Source organism: Rhea americana, unplaced genomic scaffold (genome assembly GCF_003343005.1).
Source record: "Rhea americana isolate MKP2758 unplaced genomic scaffold, rheAme1 scaffold_117, whole genome shotgun sequence".
Lineage (NCBI taxonomy): Eukaryota > Metazoa > Chordata > Aves > Rheiformes > Rheidae > Rhea > Rhea americana.
The window spans coordinates 866,294-888,738 of NW_028185228.1; the positions used below are offsets into that span (position 1 = coordinate 866,294).

The window sequence follows — 22,445 nt, forward strand, 5'->3', positions numbered from 1 at the left end:
GCACATAACTTCCACATTAAGCATACTTTCCAACAACATACACATACCAAATGGCCTATTTTCAAATGAGAACAGTAAATAAATCACGTAGAAATGATTTGAAAAAAAATTTGGTGGGGAGGAGGGGTAAACAGTAATTCTGTCCTCATTTACTCCCGTAACCAAAAATGCAAGCATGAAGAAGTTTGTGAAAATGAAATACACCATTTTTCTTGGACCTCTGCTCTGCATCTTCTCTCTTCACGAGAGCTAACTTTTGTCACAGGCTTGAGACACTTACAAATCAGGAGGAGCAGAAAGAAATTAAAAAGAAAAAGGCATTATATAATATGGAGAGCATAGCTTTCCCATAAACTTGCTTTTTGCTCCCCTTAAGATCTTTTCAATCAACCGCTTTACATAAGATGTTTCCTACTGCTAGAGTTAAGCGTCACACTACATACTAAACCAGAAATTAACTTCTTAAAGCAAACACTTGGACAGGGCACAGCAGAAATAATTATATCACCACTTAAAATCACATTCGAATTTGAACTAGCATGTCTACAGAGCAAATACAAGCCAGGTCTCAACTCCAACCAAAGTCATACTACAGATAAGGACTTGGAGATTTGCTGTATCCTTCATGAAGAAATGGGCACATCAATAACTGCACAGGATGAGTTGTCTCACTGACCTATGAGAAATCATTAACATACATAGCTACTTTGCCAATTAATTTAAAAAATAATTCTGTGTACTCCTTTAATTTCACTTCCTTGGTTTGTTTTTACTGTCTTCTTTATACTAAGAGATATTTGCATGGAAGCATGAAATTGTTTCTCAAAACATCTCTAAATGTGCAATATGATTTGCTTTTCTAAAAATAATGATGCTGAACTGAGAATTAAACCCAGAAACCTACGAGGTGATGAACGGCAAACATAGGCGAACTTCAAGAGAACACCTCTAAAAGTAAAAAGCAAGACCAGTATTTGTGCAGGGAACATTTTGAAAATATTATCATGAGGCAAGCAATAAAATGAAGCAGAAGAGAAATGTAGTAAAAGACTTCCCTAAAGATGTATCAGTTGAAAAGATGCCAATTGCAAATTTTAAGAGAAATACAAATAAAAAAAGAAACTATTTAAAGGGAGTATCTGTTATCCTAGCTAGCCATCAGCTGACTGTTTCCCAATCATTTGGTTTACAAGAGAAATTCACTATTTAAAAAGAGAGAGTGAACATATTTTAGAAGGTAAACTTCTAAGCTGTGAYGTAAAAGAGTGATAAACCCCTAAAAACACTCACCTTTTTATGTTGCCTTATTTTTACATCTATAAGAATTGAGATTAATGGGAAAACAGTGCGATTCTGTAGTATCTTAAAACAACTCATGCAATGCAACTCATAACATGCAGTTCTGGTTGGGGTCTTTTTGTGTGATGGCACTACAAAGCTACAAACATTCTGGAAAAAGTAGATGTCAAGATTAGGAGAAGGAATACGCGTTTTACTTGTAACGACTCATATATAATGAGCTCAACAGTTTGTGTGATCGCATGAGAAAATATGAAGTGTTGACGAATTTTGTTGCATGCTTGGTCACAGATTGCAAAGTCATTTAGTATGAGATGTCTTAACCTATGATCAAAAATCTTTTTTTTTTTTTTTTAAATCATCCCATTGCTTACTGGATATATCTGTTAAGATAACTTTGCCACATTTGTTTTAAAATAATTTAGCCATTTGTCACTTATCCCTTGAGACTACTACACAATTTCCTCTTTATGGCTGATCTTATCTTACCAGCGCCTTCCGTAACAGACAGCAGTTCAACAGCCTGAACTAAACATTCTGAAACATTTTTGAACTTTCAACTACACTACCATATTTCCTTTCATAATCCTTTCCTTACCGTACCAAATCCCCGCAGGAAAAAAGTGAAACAAATTAATCCATGATGAAACAGAGCTGCTCTAGCAAGGAGCGTGACTATTTCCTTCTTTTCCTTCTGCAAAGGGTAATGCTCTCTACCATTCTAAAACTTTGCCAACAAAACACCCAGTATAAATATTTTAAGTCTGTGTAGATCCTGTATAACTTCTTCACATAACCATCTCTCTCAAAATATGATTAACCTCACAGCACACAGGAAAAAAGAGAGTAATTGAAAACGGACCAGTAGGATAAAAAATAAACACCACAGAAACATATTTACTATTTACACACAATCCTCTAAGTCTTTGGAGACCTCATACCGCATGTGTTTTATCCCTGATGTTGTCATATGCTGAGACAGTTTTAATCCTCCCTTACCCCACAGCTGTTACTASTGATCCACAGCACAACCGCAGGCCGTGAGCTTTATTTAAAAGGACTGCAGGGAAGTTCAGCCGCCGTCGCAAACGCAGCTCGCGTACGCCRCTGGCAACACCGACCCCAGAAGCCTCCCCGGTACGGGTCGGTCGTCCCAGCTGCGGCCCGAGCCCGAGGCCGGGGCGTTCGGGACTCCGAGAGGAGCTCGCCCCAGGACACGGCTCTACGGAAACAGGCCCGCAGCCCGTGCAGCAAGGTTCGAGGACAACGCTCTGCTTACCACAAAAGTCAGCCCTGCTCACAAATTCCCTGTTTATTCCCCCACCCCGTGAGCGAGCGTTACAATTCTATGTAAATAGCAAAACGAGAGTTAATAACAAATAAGCTGTTTAAGATACAAAGTGCTTCTGGGTATCTCTTAAAACGTTTGGATGACATAACCGGCTTTCGCCTCATTTTCTCATGCTCGGGTAGGACTAGCTCACCACAACAGTGGATGCAGGCTTCCCCCGACACTCACACGCACGCACGTCTCAACAGCCCAGCAGCACAAGGTCAGCTACTGCATTCAGCTGGAAATAAACCATGTTACCTGAAATGTGGGACCAGCTCCTCTGGTTGCTATTAATCCATCTTACTATTGATTGCTTCTAACATGACAGARATTTTAAAGACCCATGTCTGCCGGAGAAGCGCTTCCTCCCTATAACTTTTAAATTTACACTAATTTAAGTCTCTTAAGAGTCCCACACTAGAGGTCAAGGAAAAGGTCCAGTATCTTTGAACACTTTTAGGACTTTAGAAGAGAGCTTTTTCCACCAGAAAACAGACATTGCTAACTTCATAATAAATCAAATGGCAATTGATTCACACCTTCAAAGGTCACAAGTTACAGAGGAGTAATTGCTTYAGGTGAAAACGCCCTGAACAGATTTCCTCAGAATCAGGATATAAAGTATCATATAATATGGGTCCTTCTAYAGTATAAATATCTCTGGCTCCATGCCACAGTTAGCGGTATCCTGCTTTGTCTTGTTGCTTAAGAAGCTGGACACTAATTTTCATATCCTCTTGTTTTAAAGGCTCGACCTCTTGGGAGACAAGTCCAAACGTGCAGAGTACTGACAGGGAGAGCGATCAGTCCTAAAAACAACGCAAATATATTTTCCGTAACTCAGCAGATAAAAAGACCAAGAAACGCTGGTATCACTAACGCTCGGGAATGAAAACGGTCCCATCTTTTTTATGCAGTGAAGTCTGGGGTTTTTGCAAGGCACTTTAAGTGTCTGTGCTTCAAAGCAAATGCTACCTTTCCACCAGTCAGAGGAGAAGCTTATCTTGGCAAGAAGATGGGAACACCACCACCTCTGGGAGTTGGGAGGCAATCTCTGCTCTGGAAGGATTGCTTTTTTTTTTTTTCAACTGACCGTTTTCTTGAATTGCACAGAAGCTTGAAATGCTAGTCTGACCCCTGAAAGGTCTTTTAGTGGTGAAGTACAGGGAGGCCAGTCAGAAGCATAGTCAACAACTGCACTGCACTTTAACAAATGTTTTCTGCTATTTGGTCAAGCAGGGTACATGAAAAGAGTGGGATACAGACACAGCTGTCTGCTCAGAAAGGACTGCACCCTCCCTCCCAACTTGTGCAGTCTCCTGGCACAACAAGCACAGAGCAAGCCCGACATTTCCCCCCACTGTTTTCATCCCTGCCCAAAACAAGAGCTTCCTTAAAAAATTTGAATCTACAGAATAGAAAGCAGCCCAGCAGCAGGTCCACAGGAAAAATGATCTAGGCTTACAGCTGATCACAACTAAATGCAAGTAAACAACGTTGTGTTGCAAAAAAGGCAATCATCGCAGAGCGATGGCCTGTACAATGCACGGGCATGCAGCAGAAGGGAGACCTCAACTGTCCTATTTGGACACTTCAGGAAAGATGTAAATCACTTGGAGAGAGTCCARAGAATAACGAAAGCTACCAGAGGTCTAGAAAATATGACCTATGAGGAAAGACTGAGACATATTAGGAAAAGTTTTCTTATGTTTAAACTAATAAATCACCAAACTATCCAACCTTGAAAGATCTGTTATAATACAATATAATATATATAATAACATCTGTTATTGAAGACTTTTACGAACAGGTTACATAAACAGCTATGAGGAATGATACCGCTACAGTTTATCATCCCTTCAGCCTGATAAAACAGATTAGATAGGTCCTTTCTAGCCGTACTTTCATTATTGCCACGGCTTAGGCTATTATGTAAAATTTAATGAAAGACTTAATAATTTCCATTTCATTGATAGTAGTACTATTCATCTGTGAGAAGGTGAACTTTTAGAACTGCTAAAATAATTATTCTATAGCAAAATCATCCTGAAAGTTTACTAACCCCAGATAGATCTCAATCACAAATTATCAAGGCAACTAGCAATATTAAGAAAAAAAAAATGTATGATTTTCAGGTTATTATTGTGAGAAAACAGTATTTTACACAGCAAGATACCCTGAGAGGGTTCCTTACAGCCTTATCGCCTGCTTAGGACTCCCATTTTTACATATATTCATTCATATCCAGGGTGGCATAAAGCTTTTAATAGGACTTCCTCAGAATGTACTGCATAAATATGTCATTCAAGTGGACAAGCTAATACTGAATATCTTAACAGAGCATCCCAAAAATCAAGAGAATTGCAACTTTACATTAGTAGTAACATAAATATTATCAAAACACATGCAGTTTGAYATGAACAAATCAAGATAGGGCAAATTGACAGGAGGCAAAGAAAACTAATTCTACTGTCCAGATGAAAACATGTAAATCTAAACACAGTTCCTCTATGCAAAACGAACAATTTAGCAGTTGTTTTAAGAATTTAAAAAATTATTATGTCCTAAAGAATGAAAGCTATTGACTAAAATTATAACTTTTATATCTACCTTTCCTTAAAAAGCAGTTTGAAAGCCCCTAAGCTGTTGGGAAGAGAATGCTGTTATTCTCAGCCGCTTATGTCATATGTTCAGATATTTGGCATTTATTCACATCCCTCTGTGTGCAATCCTTGCCAAACAAGCAGTGCCAATACCACACTGGAGACATCTACAGTGGCAGGCCAGTCTTAGCAACATTCTCAATCTTACTGACATTATAATTTCAATATTGCTAGTGTAATTCTTTGTGTTGCTCCTCTGTTCAGTAGAGTGTAACAGTGTGATTTACTAAACCAATACAAACACTGATGGCTCCCTCTGGTGCTAAACATAWTGTAGTGTTACATATTAAACTCCTGAAGTAGTAAAGCAATGAAATAATCCAATTATTTTGTACTGTGGGTGACAGACATTCTAGTAATAAGTTTTACAGCTGCAAGTTCCCGTTACAGCCAAATCCTTAAATCCTTACTCACAGCCTGTACCAATGGATGGTAGGAAAAAACCCTGTGACACATCTCTCAGAAGGCAGTTGTGTTTGTGTGCACACACATGCAAGGCTTCCTTCATCACCCCACATTTTCCCTCCATAACAGCAGGATCACAATCCCTTTTTTAGGACATACAAACACAGACTGCAATCACTTGGCGGTTAATTTGGCAGGGATCCTTGCAGTAGTTTTATACAGTAAAACAAAACTGCCCTTATATCCACCCATTTATGCTTCTATGTCATCTATGCTTAAAATATGCAACTACACAAATCAAATCATTTTTAACTAACCTGTTAGTAAATCTGATGTTCACCACAGTGTATACAATAAAAATGAAGCCACCCATTTTATTTTACAAACCCAAGTGTCTGTTTTTTTTTTTTTTTTTTTTTTTTTTTTTTTTAATTCTGTTTTTTTCTTTCAGTTTCCAGCAATACAAAAAGCTACCCAAGTATTTAGGTGCACATGCCAAGTATCATTCCCTGCGTCTTTTTTTTTTTCTTTTTAACAACGCTTTGAAACTTGTTTGCAGCTATTCAGATCTGTTAGACTGAAGATGCAAAATGAGGAAGTTTAACAATCTAATCCAGAAGGATTAGACTTTTCTTGCCTTTCTTCTTCATAGTGTGGAAAAGAAAGGAGGCAGGCAGTAGGTTTCTGTTTCCTTTTTCCCCATCCTCCTCCCCAATCTTTAAAATAAATAAATAAATAAATTAGACTTTTCTTGCCTTTCTTCTTCATAGTGTGGAAAAGAAAGGAGGCAGGCAGTAGGTTTCTGTTTCCTTTTTCCCCATCCTCCTCCCCAATCTTTAAAATAAATAAATAAATAAATAARTAKMKRYWKAASMKSTTMWRYMKMTASTTACGTCCTGAGCCTCCAGGGCCTGCCTATCAGCAGGCTTGGGAATCACTGTGCAGAACAAGGTGCATGCTGCAAAGTGATGTTCATCTCTTTCACCTCCTGGATTACTGGTGCCCTGGTGCAGGGTGTTTTAACCTAAAAACACTTGATAAGGACTTTAGGGTTGAAATTGCAGCTGGTGACAAGAGCAAGATGAGAGTGTTTCCAGTATATTTCTTTTCATTCAGCTTTTTCTTGTACCTGCCAAAGGCAAACAGCTGGGTTTGAAGCACCCTCTTTGGACAGTCGCACACAGGATGCTGTACCGTTTCTCCAGTTTCCCAGCAGCAGGTTCATCTATCCCTCCTGAGTTTCTTCCCCCTCCAGAATTAAACTAGCCTTGCTGACATCATCCAGTCACCCATTTGTAAATTCAAGGTCAGGCATGACTTCAAGAAACTAAACCTTTTAAATCTCCATAAGAACCACACACGACGGGATATTTCAGCAAAACATCTATTATCGAAATCTCGTTCAACAAAGAATTGCTCCTCCACTTCCTCAAAGCATGGACTTTGCAATTTAAATATCATCACCTTGAAATACAATTAACTGAGTCTTAGCAATGTTAGGCCTTTATATACTTATTTTAGGCCGCTCATGCCCAGTTAAGTCATATTCTGAAAAGACGTTTAAGGTAGGTTCAAATCAACAAAGACGAGGAGCTGAAAGACCTATGTTTACTCCCCAATACTATCTTAACTCTCAGTGTCATGGCTTGCAACCCCAAGTGACTTAACTGTAAACCCTGGAAAATACGAAATTACTGTAATTTACAATGTGCTTAATGCTAACACTGAGGAGGTCTACTTAAAGCAAATGAATGTAAGATCACTGACTGGTCTTTATTCACTTTAATAGTTTCCCAAATGCATTCAGTCGAATGAAAAGGAATCACCTCAACTRACTTCTGTAAGAAATCCAGAGAACAGTATTCTCTATGATTAAGTCACGTAAAAGTATGCCTTGCAGAAAAAAGAACTAACACATAGCCACTGGATATCAAGAGACAGCTTTTCTTTCTGTGCATGGACAGTATCAACTAACATTAGCAGGTAACTAGTTGCAAACTGTCACTTCAGTCAAATGAAACTTCACCTTTGGCTGAAAACAAATTTTCAGTGTGAGAAGAATAGTGTGAGCTGAAGTTTTATTTGCCATTGCATAACAAACCTTCATGCAGAGGATGATATGTGCCTGGCAGAGGCAAAGGTAGCTCTAGCCATCACAGGAGACGTGCTTACAAACGCTGGTGACAGCCTGAGCACCGACAGGCAGGCTGCAGGTTATACAGCATTACTATTGATGTAGTGAGCCTGGAAAAACTGCTGTAATTTAGACAGCCCTGAAGCAGCCGATCAAAAGGCTCTGACAGATGCACTCTCTGCAACAGCTGAGGATGTTTCTGTTTCAATTGCTTATCCCTTTGGGAAATCACCACCTCTGCAGCACGGCAGGACGGCGTGCCCATGTCTCGGCCACCGCAGTTCACAAACGTGCAATTAAACCCAAGCAATTCCTCGCTCTATTGCAGGTTGTTACAGTTYTTGGTTATTCACAACCTGGGCCTTTGTATTCACCAACAGCCTACAAGTAGGACCTAGGATTCTAGGTCATGTCTCCCAAGCTATAAACCTTAGCACACAGTAGATTTTAAACTACCACATTTTTATCTGATCCTCTTTCAGTTTAGCAAAGACCATGTTTTTCCATTCTGTAGTGATCAGGAAGGCTGTGATGACACAGTCCAATGAAAGACTGTACACAAGTACAATCCTCCTGATCCTAAAGTAAATTACACCCAAATTATCTACTTCCACTCATTAAATGAGAGGAACTATTAGAACTATGAAAACCTTCACAACAGATGCCTGTCCTTCCTGTGATTAACATACCTGCTTTATACAGTGCTCCTCACGCTGGGGAGCAAAGCATCAATAAGAGGACACAACTATTCCAAGACACAGCTGCTCGTCTTTTGGCCACAAACCAAGAGTTTATTATTAAAACACAGACTAAGCCAAACTATAATTATGTTGATTATAAAAATGTCATCACGAGCTGCATTAGGACATTTAAGGAGGACATCTTTAGTGTAAGCTTCACTAGGATGAAGCTCCTCAGACAGTGCAAAAGCAGGACGTTTTCTTCACCAAGGCTTCATTTCATTTCATCAAATATCAAGAACTCCAGAAATTATTTCAAATGTTCCAGAAACTTCCAGCTGTGAATTGCTGCCATGGCCTATTTCAGACTGATAGCAACTGCAGTATGRAACAAAGTATTTATTTACATATACACAGTGGATTTACTATCTGAATAACTTGTATGAGCATTTGAGTAGGATTTTACCACTTGCATATTTCTGCAAAGGCCACTTTCTTAAAGCTTTATCAACTGGTTTCAAATATAGTGCATTTCTCTACTTGTCATGGAAATGAAAATTGAAAAATGCAKTTTACCAATCTCATCCTGCCAGTCACTTCCAAAGACTGGTGCAAGCAGGAAGATGTCTGACACAAACCCCAGACTTTCAGGAAGCTAAGCTGGGTAAGCCGACAGCACAACTGGCTATTGGTCTCACTCTCCCTTTCCCATTGCAAAGGCATTAAACCCCTAAGCAAATACCCAACTTTGCAAAAGACTTCTAGCCAGCTTGGCTATGTGGTCCCACTAGGTCCCACATATTTGTGCATAAACATTTGCTGGCCTAAAACCTAAACACTTTCCTGAATAAACAGCTCTCATAAAAGTCAATTTTAATATCATAGCTTTCAGGTATAGCCAATGTGACCAGAGCAGGTTACTCACCGATCGATTACAATCTCCTTCTGCCTTAGCAGCCCTTCTTTTATTTTCATTAGAGACTCCCAGTTGCTGAAGTCCTGATAGCTGGTAGCTGGATAACTCTGACGAGACGTTCCAGTCAGCACCTGCACAAAATAATTGTGTAATTAATCTCCAAAACGGTAATGGTTAGCAATGCCCTAGATACTACAGAATTCACAAAGTAGTTTATTGTGTCAGAAATGTAGCACTTGTCTTGCAATCTATCCAGTTTTGCTTTATATAAAACAAGCTTATTTGAAACAACCTTTATTTAAACAAACTTTAGTCCAGCATCACCAATTTACAAATTTTATCRTTTTTCCTAAATGAATTCATAGCTCTGAATGCTGTTTGAGATGAAAAGTTCATCAGAATTCAAATACATAGGTAAGGCAAACAGTGCTAAATGTTCAGATCTTGCTACAACTATTCTTTGCTCTACGGAATAAAAAGAGTTTGATAGCTTTAGGCCTGCATATACGTACAGATAACACTTACCRTACTGCTTGGACTCTCCCCTAGAACCTTAGCATACAGGAAGAAAGGAATTAATTCTCTAAACATACATCCATTTTAAATACAGAATGTGGAAATATAATTCTAACTGCTTTCAAGAATAAAAGCTTCACAAGTAACAGATTTCAGGCTTTCATTCATTTTCACATAACCCAAGCTGTGTGTCTCACTGCAAATTGATCTGTAGATTACAGTCAAATTGAGCGCAATCCAGCAACAACATGCTTTAGAAGAACAGTAAACAACAAACTAGGATGTTTTATCAGGAACATGGTCTGTAAAAAAGTATTATGCAGTTCTATCTTGCATGTGAAAAAACTAAGCTGGAACACAGTGTTTCATTATAGAACACTACTTCGATAAAAGATGTATTTGTTTAATAGGAAATGCTTCTAACTAAGGTCTGTGAAATACTAAAGCACATTGCCAGGAAGGTTGTTGGGTCTCCTCCCAGTAGGTTTTCAGAGCAAGTCAAACAAATGTCTGTTTAGAATAATACATRTAAAGGTATTCCTGCCTACTTGAAGGCCTTTCTTGTCTTCATTTTATGGCATTATCATGTTTTCACTAACTTCTACCAAAACTCCAAGAAAGCCTACTCTATCTGTGCTATGGTATAAATAACCAGCCATTAGCATCTTCTTCCCCCTCCTCCCGCCCTTTTTTTATTTCTACAGGTTTCTATTCTGTGGATTCAGAGCATTCACAAATTGTTTGTTTTACACCTGAAGTGTGATGTTCAGGCACAAAACGKAAAAGAATTTGTATAATGGGAACAGAATGTATATAACTCTGTATGGTACATAGGCTTTCATTTCAAGACTAAAATAACTTACCGAAGACTAAGGTTCCAGTAGATGCTCTGGATTGGTAACAAAACAGCAACATTTTTGTAAGTTGTTTGATGAAGGTAACACCATGCATCAATGTTTAGGTTTGTTCATGCATAAATGGGTAGTTGTTGAAAAGTATCCCATGAAGTCAACGACTTTTGACATTAATATGTTTAAAGGTTTTGTGAGAATGAAATTTATCACATCTGCAATTTCTAGTAATTAACTCCATTAATTATTATGCTCGTTCAAGGAAGTTACGTTAAAGATAGTACTGCAACCTACTGGGAAGTGGGGAACAGAAATGGCAAAGTGCTGCTTGGAGCAAGTCTACAATCTGTTGACCTTTGAAACTGATTTAACAGTTCTCTTGCTTTATTTTTCAYGCACAACAATCATTATATAGATCACATTAGACTACTTCCCAAACAAACAAAAAAAATCACGGTTTTAGTATCATTACAAGTTTCAGGATTTTGTAGTGATTCTAAAACCCTGATTTTTTGTTTGTTTGTTTGTTTGAGGAGTGGTCTAATGAAACTTAGGAAAGAAACAAAGTGGTGATTTTTCTCGTACATAATGCATGTACAGAGCATTTAAGGATCTGTGGATCTAAAATTAATCTGATCTGGGTCTGTGAATCCAGACCAGGTAACTTCAAAGTAGTCTTTGGTGCTTACAGAATACTTTAGAACTGTCACACRGTCTCCTATGTTAAGAGCTATCCATGTCACTGGTTGAAATAATGTGCACCAGTACAAAACTATTTCAGTTAAAAGTCCCCCTTAGTCATGYATGTCATGCCACGCAGTAAAGTGACAGCATCAGCAGCTACCACTGTACTTTGTGTCATGAAAATGTTTCCTTTGCTTATTCTCCTCCATAGTGCTGAATGCTTTTCTATATTCAATTCAATATCCTTGGGCTACAGTTGAAAAAAAGAGAAAGAAACAGTCCTAAATCCAGCTGGACTAGATACTTACTCATTTTTTCTTGCTTCTCAGAGCCATAAATTCCATCTCTACTCAAAAAAAACTCAAGAGTTTGACATGATGAACAGCAAATATATGGCTTTTTAAAGACGTATCTTCCCATTCATTGAACACGGTGAGCTTTGTCTTTAGGACTGTGCTATAAAAATGAACTTTCTTCAGAAAAGTAAGCAAGCAAGGACACAGAGGGGAGAAGATTAAAGACAGGTAATTATGAATCCGTCTGATTTGAAAGCGTTTTAGAAACCACTAGTGGTTTCCTCTAGTAAAATTCTTCAAAGCAAACCCATTACTTAAATCTAGCACATAAGCAAACTTAATAGTTTGCACCAAATTAAAAAGAAATACTTCAAATTCAGCACAATAAATGACTGTGTAAGTCAACTAAATATTAAGGCAGCTAACAAGCAATGCAATATGTTTTGCAAAGTTAGGRATTTTGCCAATCAGATATTAAGAACAGGTTTTAAAAATATCTATAGTATATATGGGCTGCTTAGCTGACTGACCAAAATGTTTTTGACTTTGGAATATGTTCAATCTTACAGAGTATATTCATGTTGTATATAGAAATAATATAAAATCATGCTCTATTAGCTGTGTGCTTCAATTTATCACTCCAAACAGACAAAAAAAATGTTTCTGGTATCATATTTCAGCAATTAAAAAAAAGASGCTAAAAATACTTCTCAGCACTGCCCAGAATAACAAGACACTTCACTCATTTATGAGCACATGATGTTGACTACTCCCAACAGCTTTCTAGATGCTTTGAATTGTCTGGTAACACACAGGTGGTCCACTTACATCTGAGAATTTGGTCTCCTAAGGACATTAAATCAAATAGTGAGAGCAAAATACATTTTTAGGACTCAAGTACAGAAAGCCATCTACAGCTTCAAGTACTCAACTTGACTCCTCCACAACTACAAACAATACTGGCCTGAAACGCACAGCATTCTTTGCTATCTGCCCTAGAAAATACAACTATTTTTATCAACTGGCACCTCTTCCAGGCATATCAAGCTTGGACTGAGAACATCTGTTCAGTTAAAACAGTATCCTTTGCACGGTGGCGTCCAAAGGTCCTAACTAGCTTGCTTTTTGGCATGCGCTTGGCCTTGACTTTTAGGACCTGGCAAGTCTTCAAGTCACTGCTGAGACACAGCTTGCTGTTGGAAAAAAAATAATCTTTGCTGTACTAGCCTATATGCAAATATTTACTGCTGGAACACACATTGCTGAGGGATTCCATCATGTTTCTCAACAGTGGGAAAATAATTTTCTCTGGACTAGAGGATAACAACATTTGGATAATTTAGGCCAATAATGGCTAGGATTTTAATTATGCTGATTTTAATTATCTTCTCCAAATATGCTCATGGGCTTCTGCCTTAAGCAGTTCAGTGCCTCAGCACAGAGCAGCAGAACATTTCAAATAATAGGCTATACCATAGAGTAAATGTGAAGTCCAAAAAACCAATGGCCAACATCAAAAAAGCAATGTTTGATTTTTCTTTTTCTTTTTTTTTTTAAGATGTAGTCAAAACAATTTAGCATTGTCTAGCCTCCAACAGCAAAGTTCCCACAGCCCATTACTAACAGCTAGCAGAAAGCCAAAAGTTATGCTAAGCAAATGATCCCTTTTGGCCAAGTGCTTGCTGTTCCCTAAGCAATCACAAAACAAACAAACAAACAAAACAAAACTTTGTAGAGGGGCTTTCAGTATTCAGGAGAAAGATAAGCCCTACACCCAACAGCTAACCCAATGTAAAGAATCARTGCAACCAATGTCAGCAAGAGAACAAGTTCCTCTTGCTTGACTGACAGTCAAGGAAGTGAATATGAGCCTCCCCATGGGCTGTGCCTTAGGGACACAGCACTTCTCATACCACCTTGACAGACAGTGATGGAGAAAGAAAAGGTTAGATATTGCAGCAGAAAACCCAAACACACTAATATTGCAGAGATCCCTCATATCATTTCCCTGTCAGTGATGGGAAAAGRATTAGCTTTCCAAAGGCAGAACAGCAGTCTGATTTGCTCTGCAGTTGCTCCATGCCATGAGTAAGGAAAGAAAAGGAGGATCTACACATCCTTTCCTCTCCATCCAGACATCTTCCTGACATCAGGCTGAGCGCGTCAGCACACAACTGCTCCTTTTAAGTGTCCCACAAGATCAGCCAGTCTCTTGCCAGCATGACCAGATAGAGCTAGGGGCTCTCCAGCAGGAAAAGCGAGARCAGCCCACAGTGCTTGAATCAGGCCTTAGCTGTAAGCTGTTTCCAGAGCAAGGCAGGGAATCACGTTTGCAGAAGGGTGCTGTGCCTTGCTGAAAGGCACTAGGAAGAACAGCCATAAGGAAGCATTTGTATCATATTCAAAGACAAGTAAAAACAGGACTGTGGACCAAACTGAGAAATCCTGACTTGCGGTCCACTTGTGACTGTGGACCGGCTGATCTCCAGAAGTCCCTTCCAACCCCAACCAGCCTGCAGTTCTGGTGTCTGCATTTCACCGCCACCTATTTACTGCTCCATGCTGCTCCATCAATGCCGTTGGAGGGCCACAGAATTTCTGCTCAGCAGAGTATCATCAGTAGCACTCTTGGACTGCACCATATTTTGCTACACTTTTACAAATCTAAATCAGTTGTGGGGATGAAAACATCTAATCATGCCCTTGTACCCTTACCCAATCAGTGGTATATCTGGGGTTCATCGGAGGCTTTCTAATAAGGAGAAGAAAATGATTAAAACTAAAATAGAAACAAAAAAAAATGTGAAGTACTGAAAAATACGAAAGTATCTTTAAGAGGTTAGCATTACCAACAGAAAGTAATGAAAGMCAGCATGAAAAAAGCTTAAAAAGTCGAAGCTTGGGAAAAATTSTCAAATACAATCCAAATTTAATATAGACACATAAACAGTAAAGTAATTAACATATGGGACACCATATACTACCAGGGAGAATAAACTTAGTAGACATTCATAATTTAATCTGAATGAAAACAAGCTTATTGCAAGTCTGGATCACCTATTTATGTCAGGTCACAGAGAAAGAGAGAGAGGAAAGGAATAAGATACTGACTTTAAAYAGCTCTTGTGTAAACCCAGTTGTACTAACACGTTCAATTCTGGGCACCATGTTACCAGAAAACCATCRAAATTAGTAGAACATGTTCAAACAAGGAGCAACTGTAATGACTAAGAAACTTAGACTAATTTATGAAGAAATGCTAGAAGAGCTAAATACCATGGACAAAGGCTGAAGAGACATGAAATCAATCAGCAAATACTTTCTATTTCTTAGGTTTAAAGTACACGTAAAACCAAATTTAATGGAATGAAATCTGAGATATGACAATTTGAGATAAGAATATTGGGGAGAGGAAGAGGAGAAACTAAAGAAAAGGCAAAAAGCAGTCCCAAAATCTCACAATTAGGAAAACTGGAAACAATTCAGAAACAGCTACTAACTAAAGAGCAACCCAGCCCTTAGGAATATATGGCTCGACGTACATATCTGTACTTCTTATTAGCGTTGGGAATAAATTATGTTGAGATTTACTTAATCTGATCAAGCACAGAATTGACWACACTATACTGAGAGAAGTTCGGCCTATATGAAGGCTAGGAAACAAATGAATTAGATCTTAAAATATGTAGCCACAGTTGAACTGCACAGATGCTACACAAAGGACTTCTACGCAAGAGGMCAGTATGACAGTTGCAGTAATTGCTATCCTAATTTGCAGAAGTCTAACATAGCGTTGGCAAYTTGGGAGTCTCAAAATTGACAAAGCAATACAACCAAAAAAAAATTTGGTCTTCTTGACCATTTTCACCTGAGTTTTTTGCCTGTATAGAATCCRACTCGTTCAACTTAGCACTGCAAAACCATACAGGACTTTATGAAATAAGCACATGAAGTCTTTTGTTAGTGCTCTATCCCCCCCCTTTCTCTTCTTTTTACAGTGAGTTTAAAACTGCAATCATGAGCTGTAAGAGGTGGTGCTGGGGGCAGGGGAGGGGGAATGTCCTTGTTAGATGTAACAGCATTATTGCACCTATTATATGACTTCCTAAAGATTTTTTTTCAATCAAAAGAATTAAAATATCAGTGACACTATCAGTGAATGAAGAAGGTTTCAAAAGGAAAAGAATGAACAGTAACAACATTACAATGCTTCCTAAAAGCAACCTGCACTCTAGCTATTCATCAAAAACTTCAACAAATGTGTTTGAAAGAAGCCTTCTTCACAAATGGCATCTGCATTGCACACCAGACATTACACACTCACTAGAGACCTCATGCACTCAGCCCACATAAGCCAGGGAGGAATTTGACTGTCCTGCAAGTTCGTTATTTGCCTTCTTCCCAGCACTGTTTATTCTGAAACTAAGGCTTTTGAACTTTATCAAGGTTGGGTTTGATAACCACAGTACGAGAAGAAGACATGGTCCTTTTCCACGTAGCTTACAAAGGAATTCAGAGCAAAGCATAGCAACCAAATGGTTACCAGGATACTAACACAGAAGAGAGAAAACAAATGCTCAGGTCAAGTATGCTAATCACCATGGAGGGAGAAAAATGCAGAATTTTGCTACTAATAGCACAGTTGCATGGTTTTGATAGCAGCTACATGGTCACTTAAACATGGCATAAATTTATACAGTTCTCAAAAGGAAAGGTCCTATTCTCCTGCCYCTTCTCCCCACTGCTTGACACATTCATATCTTTCAACTGCCTCCTGGCAGCCGAAGCCCTGTGCTCTTCCTCCACCCCATACACACAACTGGTACTTGTATCTAGGGCAGTCTCTGATCAGTGAGTTCATTGCACAAGGTCACTAGTGTCCACACACACTAATAAGTGGAAAAGCAGGGTACAAGACRACATTTTTTGCAGTGGCCCAGCCAAACCATTCAAAAATACCAGTTTGTGGACCAAATACATTCTGAGCTTTTCAATAAACTATTACTAAGTAGTTGCCGTGATACTGTTAAGATAGGAGCCAAGACCTGGTGTTTAGGTAAGCAGGTTAGTTCAGAAAAAAGGAACTTCCACTTAAAGGTGAATTAAGAAAAAATATAGAAACATCCTGCCCTCTCTGATTTTTTTTTTTTTTTTAATATTTTGTGACTGGTTATCCACATATAGCACGGCAGTCCTAAACTAGAGTCAAAGACTACAGTTCTTGACCCAAGTAGTTTATGATTTGTATGCACTCAAAATCAAGGTGTTATTGAACGTAACTTAATAGGAGATTACTGGGAGAAATGAACTGGAAAGCAGGCCATTGCCTCACTGGCAAGGTTTCACTACCTCTTGATGGCATTTGGGCAAAAAGTCTCCAATAACAAACTAAAGAGTCAATATATTAACTCTGGAAATCAGCTTTGCAGGATTCCCACAGATGCACGTTATTCCTGCGKAAGCCAAGGAGAGCCTCGCTGCGACCGGCTGCCAGCCACCCAGCAGCCCTCCCTGTGGTCCCCCTCTCTGCCCCCACAAGCCAGTACGCTCTTACGGGGTGCAAGCRGCATTCCCGGGGCCACAGGCTAGATTAAATCCCCTCTTCCGCCCATCTTCCCACAAACAAACCTCTCTTGCTTTTATGTGTTGTTGTAACATGGACTTTATACTCTGAACACCCGTATTATTTTTGTCAGAAAACCTTTCCGTTTATATTCTGGCAAATGTTTTGAACACAAAACACTTCTAGGTGCCACTTAATATGACGTTAAAAGCAACAGTGCCTGGAATTTTCCACTGATAACAATTGCGTCTTTCCTAAGTATAGAAACACTTGTTTTATTAAGTGTTCATATTATCTTCCCATTACACTTAAATCCAAATGTTTTAAACTACGAAAATTCAGGAGATGAAAGGGAGCTTTCACAAGGAGAATATCTATGCTTTTTTTTTCTTGAAGCTTTTAGTGCACAACACTAACGAAGTTAAATTGATTTTTTTCAAATCCCTATTTCGAGTAGGAAAGCAAGATGACARAAAGTGACTGTAGTTATTCAAAGCCTTTAAAAGGACCACTGTCTTAAGTACTGCACAAATGCAGGACATACATTATCCACCAAAAGGGGAATAATTGAAAAGACAAAATAAGCAACAACTCAGTCATGAATGGTATGCTAACAGCATCCAACAAAACAATCAGAATCATCCTCTGAAAGTACAAACATTGTTGTATCTGCACTCAGACACCTTTAACCAAATCTTGACCCTTAAAAAAAACCCAAACCCCACACCTTTATGTTAAATGCACCTTGYTGATATCTACAAACACCAGTTCAGCAAGGGCCTGATTGCTCACTCACTACTTATTTCTGCTTATGGCCAGAGGAGAGTAGATGCAGAAAGCGACCCAGAAAGCAGCTGAGAGGCTTACATTTTTGCCAGCCTGCCTCAAACTCTGCAAGGATGAGCACAGCTTGCACCACAGACTTGGACACAAATGCACAGGAGCCCTTTTGTAGCAGGAGCATGAGGAGAGGAGAATGCATCTTGGGGGGAGATTAGAAGGAAGAAGGTATGAATCCTTGCTGTGCAATCACTGGAAAATTTAAAAGACCCTAAAATAAGCACAGAACATGAGATTCTCTTAACAAAACATATAAGCATACTGAAAGAGAGGTAAGCTACTCAGAATTTAATATGAAGTGGGAATATGAATTTGAGGAAAAATGGTCCTCCTCAACTTCTTTATCGAGGTTCTTGATCTTTTCAAATGAAAAATCTTTAGATTCTGTGAAAGATATTGGGCCCTGAACCAGAAAACAGGGTCTTTTTTYCTGCATTCTGCTCATTTCAGCTTTTCATGACCTTAAAAGAACCATGAAGCATGACTGTCACATTCATCAGATTTAACAGAAGTTAAAAACAAACAACAACAACAAAAGATAGCACAAAACCGAAGTAGAGCAGTTCAAAATACTTATATGAAAACARTACCAAGTATTCACACAGACTCACAAAAGCAAGAAAATTTCATTTTAAAATGGCAATCCAGAGTTGGTCTCAGTGGGCATTTGCAGGAAGAATGGAGTCCAGCCAAATTACTTYAACCTGTGCATTTCAAGCTTTGCAGATGTGACTTCTCTACATGTTTTAATCGATAGCACATGGAAAAGGAATGACTAGGCAGTACACTATGTTTTCCACTCCCTTTTAGACTGATAAACCAAGATAGTAAGGAAGGGAAAAAAGAGTGAAAAAAAAAGGAAAAAAAGGAAAAAAAACGAACAACACCAACAATAAAAACCAGAACTGCAGCATCTCTCTTATGAGGAACGGCTGTGAGGGCTGGGCCTGTTYAGCCCGGAGAAGAGAAGACCGAGAGGGGATCTGTTTGTAATCAATGTGATCAATGTTTGTAAGTACCTGAAGGGAGGGTGTCAAGGGGATGGGGCTAAACTCTTTTGAGTTGTCCCATGTGAAAGGACTAGAGGCAATGGGCAAAAACTGAACCACAGGAAGTTCTCCYTGAGGAAAACCTTCTTCCCTGTGAGAGTGACAGAGCACTGGAACAGGTTGCCCAGAGAGGGWGTGGTCTCCCCTTCTCTGGAGATACTCAAAACCTGCCTGGAGGGGATCCTGTCTAACAAGCTCTAGGTGACCCTGCTTGAGCAGGGGGTTGGACTAGATGATCTCCAGAGGTCTCTTCCAACCTCAACCATCCTGTGTGAGTCTGTRAAAACCCAACAACATACTTCAGCCGTTCTCCAGTTCTCATTACCATGACCAAGACGAAAGGTGAACAGGAGGAGGAAAAGACGTTTTCTATAAATAGCAGCATTTAGGGAATTTAGTAAAGCCACCTTATTGGGGATTGGATGCAAAAAAAAGGGGGGGAGGGTTCTCTATAAAAAAACAGCCACATACAGAGCAGAGTTAACAAGGTCTRTGGATTTCAGACGCTACACAAGATGACCACAAAACTCATTTACTTCTGCCCACATGTACTTTGAAAAACTTTAGCAGATGAAAAAGTTAGAAGCACACTTATGCTTTTTGCACCCATTGCAAGAATCCTTATGCTGAGAAACTATCCGTGCTTCAGACAGGAATCCAAGCAGGACAGTAACACAYGGGTCTGCAGTGAGGAGATTTCCATTACTTAGGACAGGACTTCGAACCTCCTTGCTGTACAGCATCGCATACYTCTCATAACATCATGTAAACAGCAGTTATTCAGCCACTTTTTCCAGACCTTTGAAAAATCCCCTTGGTTTGTTTGTTTGTCTGGGGCTTTTTTGAACCATACAAAGACACCACATACCTGCTCTTTTTCCCTCCTATTTTCAGAAGGAAGTAAATATTTCTAGTACAAACATTTGAAAATTCTGATCTGCAACTTCTGCATTGAGAAGAAATGCAGCTGGATTAACACAGAATTGCCTGTGAAAGTAGGAACCTCCCGACATGCAAGGTAGTCAAACAATTTGTGTGCGGTATAAACAATGGATTTTTTTAAAAAAACTGTTTGGCTTCCATCCAGATTGTGAACCTTTTCCACTTGAGTTTATGAGGGGTACTTGAAATGCACTTGTCCAACAAAAGCAGTAGTATGATGTATAGGTGCATTTGAGCACCCGTGTCAGTGTGTGAAGGTGTTTTCTTTCCTTAGACGATAGAGTAAGAGGAGGAGGAAGAAATAATAATAATAAATCGAATACCAGAACTTTGTTAACATATGCAGAAAAGGGAGTGAGGAAAGATCACACTCTACGAAATGAATTTTACCAAAGTCACCAGCAATTTGTACTTCTTGTTTCTAAGTCTCAAAGCATCTCAAAAAGAAACTAGCCATATTATCCCCATTTCACAGAAAGGAAATTGAGATAGAGAGCAAAGAGGATTTATTTGAGGTTCCCCAAGGAGTACCAAAATACATCAGATTCTCTCATGTGGAGATTAAATTTAGTAACCAAAACACTTCTCTTATCAGATGCGAATAAGACTTCTGCCTAAAAGAAAAGTGAATCTCCATTGAATATTTTTTTGGATTAAAAAGAAAGGGTTTTCCATCCATAAAGGCCTTACAGCCAAGATGCAGATGGTGTAAGCTGCATCATCTGCTAGAAGGGATCTGAATCCATTTTTCATCGCGGTGCAACATGCCGTAACTGCTGCACTCCAGGTCCCAGCACTGCCCGAGGAGGAAGGTGCCTGGTTGTGTTACGCTGCCTGCAGCCTTATCGACATGGGGTATCTGCAGCAAACAATCCCTAATCTATTGCCTAACATTGCATCAATACTATCAAATGGATGCAGAAAACTAAAAGCTGGGACAGTAACAGCATAGGAAAAGCCACACATATGTATCTTTTCACCCACTAGCTCCATGATTCAAGCCTAAAATATCCTTCTTACAGTCTTCAAAGAAATCAGAGAAAACATCCTCAGTCTGGTAATGCAGATGGGATTCAAAAATAGCTAACAATTTTCCAAATTCTAGTCCACTGCTGTTTTTATTAGGCTACACCCTACCATTAGGCAAATTCCAAAGGTGTTCTCAACTTTCTTTGCTGYACCCTTATTACTAAGATATTTTAGATGACTGAAAATCTGCAAATCCCCCCAGGTAGAAAAGAGCACCCAGCAGTCCAGGTCTCTGTACAGAACTTTGAACATTCTCCACACTTTTGCCTTTGTAGCCTCCATTAAATTCTCATTGTTTCTCTGTTTAACAAATGAAAACATTAAACCATTAAAATGTAAACCATGCATATTCCCAGGTGACAGATACAGGTATGATCAAAAATACCAGCTATACAAGCTGAAAAATTCACACCGACTATTTTAGCAGTTGTGCTAGATACCCCTAGAAGCCAGACAACCCTAGAAATATGTTTGAAGACTAAAACAACCCTATTTAAACTGGAACACTCCTTTCCTCTCCACGGCTCCAAAAAAATATGCTCATACGCTGCTCCCAACTGTCATTAATATAGTAAACCAATCAAGCCAAATGATATGTCTTTAATCTGTGTACTTTTTGATCTACACAGGAGTTATTGCAACCTGAAGAGTTTCAAAAGCTGCTATTACAGGAAAACAGTCCAACCACAGCAATAGACCAATTATAAAAATACAATGTTTAGTGTCTTTTTTCAAAACAGAGTAATCCAGTACAACATGAATTAGGCAATTATATTTTAACACGAAAGAAGGAGGCTGATCTAGGTGACAGCATTCGCGGTTCAGAATGAACCATCTTTGTTTTTATCTGCTTCACGGGAAAGGTCAGTACAACTTTTATAACAAATATATTAATATAACCAAGTGATACAAAGGACTGTATTTCAAAACAGGACCAACTCATTTTCAACAGAGACCTTAATAAGAGGAAAGCAAATAGTCCCTTCTGTAAGAGACGGGTCACAAAAAGTAAGGAAGAAAAAGCTTTCCCTCATGTGATCTTGGTGGTCAGACTGCTGTGGCCAAAAGGATCTGCTAGCCTGAGCGTGACAAAAGTTACCATGCTCCAGTGAGTGACAACAGCACTTCCATTAGGAAGCAGCTGCCCATAACAAAACACACAGTCAGAAAATATTTTCAAGACAGTGAAATCTATTTTTACAACTCAGAGATGATCTGAACCAGAGGAGAAGATCCACTTTTTTT

The 22,445-nt window shown here is 39.0% G+C and overlaps 1 protein-coding gene across 1 annotated transcript in view; it reads right to left on the reverse strand.

The window, feature by feature from the left end:
* The window catches only part of CEP85L (centrosomal protein 85L), a gene marked incomplete at its 5' end in the record, with an annotated part of 99,922 nt that overhangs the window by 24,165 nt on the left and 53,312 nt on the right, over window positions 1-22,445 (reverse strand). The window contains one exon of the mRNA XM_085318747.1: window positions 9,440-9,561. Coding sequence (XP_085174873.1) covers window positions 9,440-9,561 — 122 coding nt within the window. The remainder of the gene's footprint in view (window positions 1-9,439; window positions 9,562-22,445) is intronic.